Genomic DNA, 9,933 nt, shown 5'->3' with positions numbered 1-9,933 from the left:
GGATGTCAGGTGTCGGGGTGGCGGTGGGGACGAGGCTTCGAGGTGGACGAAGGATACAGTCCTAACCCTGCGTACTCTCTCTGGTTCCCTGTGAACTCACGTGGCGTCTACCTGGCTGCCTGTGTCCTGTGGGAAGCCCAGGGTTTTTGAAGAAGGTGGCCTTCGATCCCGCAACGACGGGGTATGGCCTCTGGGAAGGAGGAAGGGTGGGGGGCGGAGAGTGAGGGGTGAGCAGATGCTGAAGTGGTAAAACCCCCGCCACGCCTTTGTTTCTCTTTCTGAAGACTTCTCTTTTTCTTCCCCGTACACTTCCATCTCCGAAGTTTTAAGGCATCTTAATGGGCCGGTTTTACCAAAAAGTTGCATAAATACGCCATTTCAGTTCACGAGCAGACATAACCAACCGAACGATTGACCAGTTTCTTAGCGGTTTTATCATCTAACTTGAACTCTTCGACTTTCTTGTGCTTGAAGACTAGGACCGTTAGCTCTACACCACTCTCTTGCCCGGATGTAGATTGCTAGGCAATTTCTTTGCAGTTCAGATGGATTTTCTTTACATTGATTGTTTTGGCCTACAAAGTATGTCATCAAAGCATTACTGAAACCTTTTTACCTCTAAGCAGTGCAGCTGGTGATAATAAGCCTCCAGGATACGTCTCCCTTTTCTAAGAAATCTTCTATTATGCTACCTTCCTTGCTGTTGATTACTTTGCTGATCACATTTTCAAGTGTTTGACGTCTAGACCACATATTTGAGCATATTATATATAAATATAACCTGACCAAAGTAAGTAGCGGCCTTCTATTAATTAGTGTTGCCCATAGGAGACAGCAGGGCAGTGGCCAGTGGCCACATGTGATAACAGTGTGACCTTGATGTTTATGACAGCTGCATTTTTGCAATTGGAAGCAAAAAAGCAAAAATATCAAGCCTTCTTGCAGAAATTTCTGGACACAAGCCCTAAGTATGTTTCCTTCGGTTTCCTTACTCTGTGCTGATACTCCTTTTGTATAGGTGTGTTGGTCTGTTAAGTTACTTTGCCCTTGCTTTGAGCTGAAATCCTTGGGGGTTGGGTATTTCCGCCAGCAGGGATTCTAAGAGTTTTGTTAGTTGTCCTGTCCTGATTTCTTTAAGGAAAGATATGCTTTCTAGATTTGAATTTCTTTTTTTGATGACTGAGATAAAAAATTGTTGGTGGTAGCTTATTTAGTTACTGATGTCTGTCAGCTCAGTGTCATCCTTAGACTCGATAAATGCCCATCGTGTGCCTTCATTTCATCAGTGACAGAACATTTTAAGTAACAATTCTGGTGACAGATTTCCAAGGTTGCTTGTAGAGACCATTTACTCCTCTGTCACTGGTTAGATATTGCATTGGTGTTTCAGCCCTCTAGAAGTTAATTTTAAAAGTACTATTATATAAAAAAAACACTTAAAATATTAATAATATTAATACCTTTATTGAACTTTTGGATGTTCAGTGACATTTTATAGTTTATACTATCATCTGCAACCCTTATATAACCATTCTTTTATGTATAACTAACATTTTTGAAATAAACCGGGTATTTAATTTGAAATAAACCAGGTTTTTTTCTTGTTGAAAGAAAATTAAAATTCTTCCTTAAAGGTATGAAATAGAGTAATGTTTTATATTATTTCAAGTAAAAGCATAAATTAAGTTTGTTGTATTGCTTGTAAAAACTCTTTCATCAGGCTCCCTTTTTGGTTGTGTGTACTTCATAAAAATCTGATGCTGTAGATAGTAACACCTTACTATTGAGCGTATGTACTCAAAAGAGCCTTTTGAAAAGAGAGAAAGCTAAGTGTTCATTGGTGCTGTTTAAAGTTATACCGTTTGCCAAGGTGGTAAATTCGGTATATTAACAGTGTGTGTAGAGATTTTATTCACTTGTTAAATATGTTGCACTAAAGCTGGACATGTATTGTTCTGCCTTGCTTACAAACAGCAGGGGAGAGGATATGCCCATGCCAGCATGTAATAAGACAGGCTAGTCAGGTAAGATGCAGGAGGAAACTATTGTAGCTTTACATTTAGTGTACTGCTCTGTCTTACTGAACTGGGTGAATTGATGTACTTTGAAAGAAAGTAATTACCTTTTGGAGCTTCAGATTTCTTTCTTTTTAAAAACATATATAGGAGAATTAGTGCATAGTAAAAGTAAGTTTATAAAATAATTTTTTTGGTGTGGTGCTAGTGATGAAGCCCAGGGTCTCAGCATGCTTATCAATCAGCCTCCTTCTCAGTGAGCTGCATCCCACCCAGACCTATTTTCTTTTTTCTTCTGAAACAGAGTTCCTCTCTGTGTAGCCTTGACTGTCCTGTGCTGGGACTCTCTATGTAAACCAGATTAGACTGGCCTTGAACTCAGAGATCTGCCTGCTTCTCCCCGCCCCCTTCTTCCCAGTGCTGGGATTAAAGGTAGGCACCATTACGCTCTGGTAGACCTATCTTATTTTCAGAGTGAAAGAGTTTTCTTTCCCTTTTCAGTTACCTTTTTAATACTGTCTAGTTTGTAAAATACCTTCAGACTATGAATTGAACTTGAAAATTCTCCCTCACAGTGGTTTTGTGTGAGGATTAGTGCCTCTCTATTTGCTGATCAATTTCAGTCTCATGAGCAACAGTCTGTGGTAGTTTTTCAACCTCAGGTCTACCCACAATCGACTTTCTCCTTTTTACTCTCTATTCTTTCTGTTTTCACTTGCTAGCTTGGGCTCTGTGTACACCATTTGAGTATTTCTTTTACAAGTGATTACTATCTTGTGTACTTTCTTGCTAGTATCACAAACCCCAAACCTTTAGTAATTTAAACATTTAATTAATTGTGTCTGCATGAGTGCCATGTGAGTGCAGTGGCCACAGAGCCAGAGAGGAAATCAGATTCTCTAGAGCAGAGGTTCTCAATTTGTGGGTTGTGACCTTCACTGGGGTTGCCTGAGACTATTGGAAAACAAAGATATTTACATTATGATTCATAATAGTAGCAAACTTACAGTTAGGAAGTGGCAATGAAAGTAATGGTTGGGGTCACGACAACATGAGGAACTGTATTAAAGGGCTGCAACAGTAGGAAGGTGGAGACTACTCTAGAGTTGGAGTTGCACATGGTGCTGAGTTGCCTGACTGTTCCTGCAGTGAACTTGGATCCTCTGGAAAAGCAGCATGGGCTCTTAACCTCTGAGTCATCTTTTTATTTTTTTGAGCCAGGGTTTCAGGTAACCCAGGATGGCCTTAAACTCCCTTTTCAGCCAAGGCTGGATTTGAGTTTTGATCCTCCTGCCACTCTCTTTCTAATTACTTTTTTGTTAATACATGGTTAGTACATGTTAGTACATGGTTTGGAAGTTGTTTTACTTAGGGTTTCCATTGCTGTGAAGAGACACTGTGACCAAGGCAACTCTTATAAAGGACATTTAATTGGAGCTGGCTTACAGGTTCAGAGGTTCAGTCCATTATCATCAAGGCAGGAGCATGGCAGCATCCAGGCAGGCATGGTACTGGAGGAGCTGAGAGTTCTACATCTTGTTCTGAAGACAGGAGAAGACTGTCTCTAGGCATTTAGGAGGAAGGCTTCAAAGCCCACCCCCACAGTGACACTCTCCTCTAACAAGGCCACGTCCACTCCAACAGGCCATGCTTCCGAATAGTGCCACTCCCTTGACCAAGCATATTTAAACCAGCACAGAAGCCTTCATAGACTTTCATTTTTTGTTTAGTGTGATGTGAATGAAAGGGAATGATAATAGGTGCTGGAGTAGTTACTTTTCTTATCACTGAGGCCAACTTTCTAACACAAGGCAACTTAAGCAGGGGAGGTTTGTTTTGGTTTACAATTGAGAGGAATGCAGCCCATTGAGGCCTGTTGTCAGGAGTGCTCCAGCCCATGGCAACAGTCAGGAAGCATAGAGTTGGTGCTCTGCTAGCTTTCTCTTTTCCTCTCATTGAGTCCCGGACCCCAGCCCAAGAGGTGGCAATGTACAGAGCTAATTTGTGTGTCTCCCTCTCCACTCTCTAATATTCTCTCACAGATACAGTCAAATGTGTGCTTCATTAGTGTCCTCTGTATTTAGTTCAGTTACGTCAACAGACATAGGACCAGCACAGATTGCTGGGAGGAAAGGTAGAGGTTATAAATATAGAGGCAAAAGTAAAGATGAGGATGTTGTCACAGAGAAAGACTGACAATAGATTACAGCTACTGAGAGGATCTGGTGTTCCTAGTGTAGGAGCTACAGGTACAGAGACCGAGTTTGAAGTTGTGAACCTATCAGACATGTCTGGAGGTCCCGTGCTGGTTTTGGCTTCCACATTACCATTTTGTTTAACCTGGGGGCTAAATTTCCTAGCTATAGTCTGCTTTTCAGGCTATTAACATCAATGGCTGTTAGAAGAAAAGACGCTAGTAAACATCTTATGGAAAAAAAGCACCTGATAAGTTATTGGGTTCCGACAGTGACTCATTTGTTCAGGACAGCTAGATGCCTGTGGTGCTTGGGGTGACATATCCTAGTTATAGAAAATATGAGGCAGCAATTGGAAATAAACTGTCCATAGTGTGCAGAAGAGCTGCACACAGAATGCTGAGATGAGAGCACTTCTATGTCTCCTTTAATTGGAGTAGATGAAGAGTAGGCTCTCAGGTGAGTGGGATCTTACACATTCTGACTGTGGATCTAAAGCTACTGCAAAGAAACAGAGTCAGCCAGTTTTCTTGAAGAATAAAAGAAGAACTTTAATTGGATGTTTGACTACATGGTGGAAACTGCATCTTCTTTCCTGTCTACTGTTCTGTCAGTGGTTTCTAAACCTTCAGAAATAGCAATTGTAGGTGAAAATCCTAAGTCCAGGATTCTTATGGAAGCAAAGGTTGGTTGACACCTGTTGCTCTACTAGAGTGAGACTAGATAGTGTCATTAGTTTACCAAACCCAGCAAGTTGCATGCCTGTGTGTTTGCTAATAACATACCAGCTTAGAGGCCCCTGGAATGATAAAAGATCTTTCCTACTTTCCCATCACTAATGAGGTTAGAACTCTGGAAATAAAAACATTGCTTTTGGGAAAAAAAGGAGTTGGGGAAAACTAACAAAAATAATTTCCCATATAGAAAAAAATGAAGTACAGTTAGGAGCACTGGACATTATATGTAAAACAAATGGAAGATTGAAAGATGGAGAAAGATAAATAGACTGATTGGGTAAGTCCCTGAGATCTGAAACATAAGGTACAAATTAATTTCCTTTTCCGTTACATGTTCCTACTTTGATGTTGTAGAAGTCTGCAACCTAGGGACAGCAAAGGGCTCAGGCAAAGAATAGTACAAAACAGAAGAAAGAAAGAAACTATGTCTCTGTCCATGGCAAATAGTGATGACTCAGCAGTTCAGAGCACATGTTGCTCTTCCAGAGGAAGGTGGTTTGATTTCTAGCAGCTACGTGGTGGCTCACAACCTTCTATATAACTCCAGCTCCAGGGAATCAGATGCCCTCTTTTGACCTCTGTGGGCACTAGGCATATATGTTGCACACAGGCATACATGTAGGCAAAACACTCATAAAATCAAAAGGGACTGTCCCTCTGTAGTGGCAAGGAAATTGTGGGGAATAGTAATGAGCATCCTCAGCCATGACAATCTGACTGAGAGCCAAAGAGGAGGGTGAATTATTGTGCTACCATTCAGAAGTAACCAGGAGTCTTCCTCATGTGGTGGCACATGAAGAGGGAGCCTTAACTCAACTTCTGCCTTCTGTATTCATCTGGCAGCAGGAAGCAATTCTATATTATAGAATATATTATAGATTTGTCAAAGCAGTTCTAGGAAAGGCCTGCTGTAACAGATCTCAAGACTGATAGCATCAGTTGGTGTATGAAGAACCAGGAAAATCTCAAACTCAAATGAGAGGGAGAGGTGGGGTGGGGGAGAGAGGGGAGGGGAGAAATTTAAAAAAATGCTAGCACAGATATGGCACTGATTAGAGTTATTGACAGGAATTTAAAATTTACCATCTTAAAACTTTTAAGATCTACAGACATCTGATTTTTGACAGGTGTTGAAAACATATTTATGTTAGGAAAACCATGTATCCACATGTAGGAGATTGAAGTTAGAACCTTCTACCCTGTCAAAATCTACTCAAATGAATTAGAGATCTTCATGGAAGATGGAAATTTGAAACTGCTAGAGGAAAATAGTTGAAGATACAGTCATAGTCGAGAGCTTTCCCATCAGGACTCTTCAGTTGTTTTGGAAATAACAGCAAGGATTAACAGCTTAGTAATTAAAGGGTGCTTCCATAGCAAAAGAAACAGGAGAGTGAAGAGACACCATCTAGAATGGCAGGATAATTTTTGGATATCTGTTCATCTAACAAAAGAGAGTATTCAGAACATAGAGAATTTTTAAAAATTAGATACCAAAAAACAACCCAGTCAGTACAGTCAATAAATGGGAAAACAAATTGAACAAATACTTTTTTTAAAAGATATTTTTTACTTTATCTTTTTAAAATTTTATGTACATTGGTGTTTTGCTTACATGTATGTCTGTGTGAGAGAGTCGGTTCTCTTGGAACTGGAGTTACAGGCAGTTGTGAGCTGCCATGTTGCTAGGAATTGAACCCTAGTCCTCTGGAAGAGCAGCCAGTGTTTTTACTTGCTGATCTATTTCTCTAGCCCTAAACAAATACTTTTCAGCTGAAGAACTACAAATGGCTAATGTTCAATGTCTTTATCCATCAGTGAACTGCAAATCCAAACTAGATTGAGATTTTGTTTCACACAGTTAGAATGCCTATTGTTTTAGTTAGCTTTCTTTCTTCTAATTTATCCTTCATTCTTCTTTTTTGGTTATTTTGAAACTGTTGGTGTAGCTCTGGCTGTCCTGCAACTTGATCTGTAGAGTAGGCTGGCCTCCAACTGGGAGAGCCCCTGCCTCTGCCTTCCTAGTGCTGCTATTAAAGGTGTGTGCTGCCACCACCGGGCTCTTACTTGGCTTTCTCTTGCTGTAATAAACGTCGTGACCAAAAGCAACTCTGGGAGAAAAGGGTGTGTTTGACCTAGAGTCTGTTCCAAAGCAGGAACTCACAGTAAGAATCTGGAGATAGGAGCTAAAACAGAGATTATGGAAGAGTGCAATTTACTGGATTATTCTCCTTGGATTGCTTAACCTTCTTTGCTTTCTTATACAACCCAGAGGTCGTACGTCCTACAGTGGGCTGGGCACTACTACATCAATCTGTGGAGGCTTACTCTCAGTTAAGAATCTTTCTTCCCAGATGTGTGTAGATTTGTGTCAAGTTGTATCAACCAGTACACCTATCTTCAAGAAAAAAACAACCAACCAACTAAATGTTGTTTAGGATGTAGAGAAAAGGAGAATTCTGTATACTGTTGGTGGGAATATAAAGCAGTTCATTCACTATCTAAATCAGTGGGGAAGTCCTCAAAAAGCTAAGTGTGTTTTATAAATAGTATTGTATGGCCCAGCTCTACAGCTCTTGGGAATATATTATAGATTTGGGCCACAGTGTCATAGCAATCTGTTTCTTGTCCTTTTTTTTTTTTTTTTTAAATGTGAGTTCAGGGAATGAGCTTGAGTTGTCAGCCTTACATGGATCTTACCTGCCCAGCCATCTCTCTGTCCCCAATGTAAAAGTGTAAACATGGTTAGGTAATCTACAAAAAAGTAGAGACAGAGAATGAATTTCCATGGGCATCAGTATTCATCTGTATTTGAAAATTATCAATGTAATTAAACCCTGTGTAGGTCTACAAAGAAAATCTATGGCCTTATATTAATTGGTACAGAAGAAGCATGATAATTCAGGACATACTTGGGAAATAAGCTTATAGAAAATACATAAGAAAGAAATATCAACTGGTTGAATAACTATAGAAAACCTGTAGCTGGCTTTATTCTCAGGGGTGAAGGCATTTTTACCTCTAAATTGTAAAATGTCTAGCCAAAAGTATAAGGAAATAAGACTTGCAAATTAAAAAGAAAGAAATGTCCTCATTCTTTCAGGTAGAACAGTAATTTACATTAAAAACATGACAAAATAATCTAAAGAATTTTTTTCTAAAATTTATAAAGAAATTCAGTAATAATGTGAGATACAAGCTCAATACACAGTAATCTTTTGTATTTTTGTATATTAGCAGTTAACATGAAAACAAAGGAAAATAGTGTTTAAAATGTTTAAAAACTATAAAAAAGATTGTAGTGAATTGGGTTGTTCATTTAGCAGTAAACTGGAAACTGATGAAAGATTACATGTTTCATTAGTTTGAAGCCCCAAATGGACCAACAGATTTAGCAAAAATTACTTTTAAAGTTACAGCAAAGATTAAAAAAAAAGTTTTACGTGTCTGGGTGGTTTGCTTTCATGTATGTCTGTACAATACGTGTGCCTGGTGCTGGTGGCGGCCAGAAGGCCTCATATCCTGGAGAATTGAACTCTAAGGCTCCTGACCACTAAGTGATCTCTCTAACCCACAAAGCAGCACATTTTGAGATTGAAAAAAAGCCCACTGATTTAAAGAGACTTTTGAAAATTAGAAGGTTAGATTAAGGAACTAGAATAGCTAAACAGTTTTGAGAAAGATTTAAACAACAAGAATCACTGCAATTGACCTTAACACTTGAGTTCTTCATTGTTTCGTGAGCTGTAACCTGAGTAAGAAGTCCTTACCTTGTCTGCTGGTTATTTGATTTTGTTGTATCAGAAATGAAGTACTTGTTTTCCTGCTGTTATTTAGCTTATTGCAGGACTGACCAGGACACTACCTTCTAGAAGTAATGCCCACAGAAAGCGGAAGTTGTTCAACTGCTCGCCAAGCAAAACAAAAGCGCAAATCTCATAGCCTTTCTATACGAAGAACTAACAGCTCAGAACAAGAGAGGACTGGACTGCCAAGAGAAATGTTAGAAGGACAAGTAAGTCAGCACTGGTCAGCGCCCACTGTAAAGATGGCTGTCATGCTTGAAGTGTGCTTAAACTAAGCTAATGCATGTAGGTCTCAAAAACCAAAGAAAGGCTCCTACTGCCAGACAGAGCACAGGCTCTCTCTATGCAGTCCTGTCTGTCTTGGAGCTTGGTATGTAGACTAGGCTGGCCTCGAACTCATAGAGAGCCACTTGCTCCTGCCTCCCAAGTGCTGTAATTAAAGGCATGTGCCACCATAGCTAAGGTTAATATATTTATAACAAAAAGATGTGGTATGACAGTTACAATAAGGACTCAATTTATTCTTTGTACGGGTTAGTTGTCTAGATTTTCTAGCCAGGTTTTTTGTTTCTACTGCTCTCAAGAAAGGGGGAGAATTAAAATTTTGATGTTCTTCCTGCTTCTGAAGTGACTTGCCTTTGTCCTTGTCTCTGCTATATAGAGTGAATATATTGTCCTTTGATGAATGTACTAAGACATGGCTAATAATGTTAAGTTTTGCTCATACTTTTCTAATGCCTTTATAGATATCAAAAATGGTAGGAATTTTGAAGAGTGTTATTGTGAAATCAAGATAAAGTAGGCTTTATTAAAATAATCATATATAGTGATACCTATATAAGAATATACTTATACTTTTATTTTTTTTTCACAATTAGACTGTATCAGCCATAGTACTGTAGGATAGAAAGGCTTGAATATGAGGAATTGGCCTTTATGAACATGGGATCTTACTAGAACCACATAAGAACTTCCTGCATGTGGCTTCTCGTATACAAACCCTATATTCAGTACTTAATTCCATAGGCCGTAGTGCTCACCTAAAAACCAAAAGGATGACGGCCTGCTGCGGAGTTGACACAGTGTCGGTGCTGGGAAAATAGCACTGTCCTTAGGAAGTAATGATGCAAAGTTGCTGCTTGTTCAGTGCAGGCTACTTCTTACAGGTTCTTTTTTTTTT

At 39.4% G+C, this 9,933-nt stretch overlaps 1 protein-coding gene across 2 annotated transcripts in view; it reads left to right on the top strand.

The window, feature by feature from the left end:
- Wdr37 (WD repeat domain 37) overlaps positions 1-9,933 on the top strand; it is a 68,713-nt gene that overhangs the window by 1,035 nt on the left and 57,745 nt on the right. For both annotated transcript variants that reach the window (XM_031359764.1, XM_031359763.1), the window contains exon 2: positions 8,785-8,962. In XM_031359764.1, coding sequence (XP_031215624.1) covers positions 8,825-8,962 — 138 coding nt within the window. In that variant the 5' untranslated portion in view covers positions 8,785-8,824. The remainder of the gene's footprint in view (positions 1-8,784; positions 8,963-9,933) is intronic.

This window comes from Mastomys coucha, unplaced genomic scaffold (assembly GCF_008632895.1).
Source record: "Mastomys coucha isolate ucsf_1 unplaced genomic scaffold, UCSF_Mcou_1 pScaffold7, whole genome shotgun sequence".
NCBI lineage: Eukaryota > Metazoa > Chordata > Mammalia > Rodentia > Muridae > Mastomys > Mastomys coucha.
The sequence above is the reverse complement of the archived record's forward strand: the minus strand, read 5'-3'. Positions and strand labels throughout refer to the sequence as shown.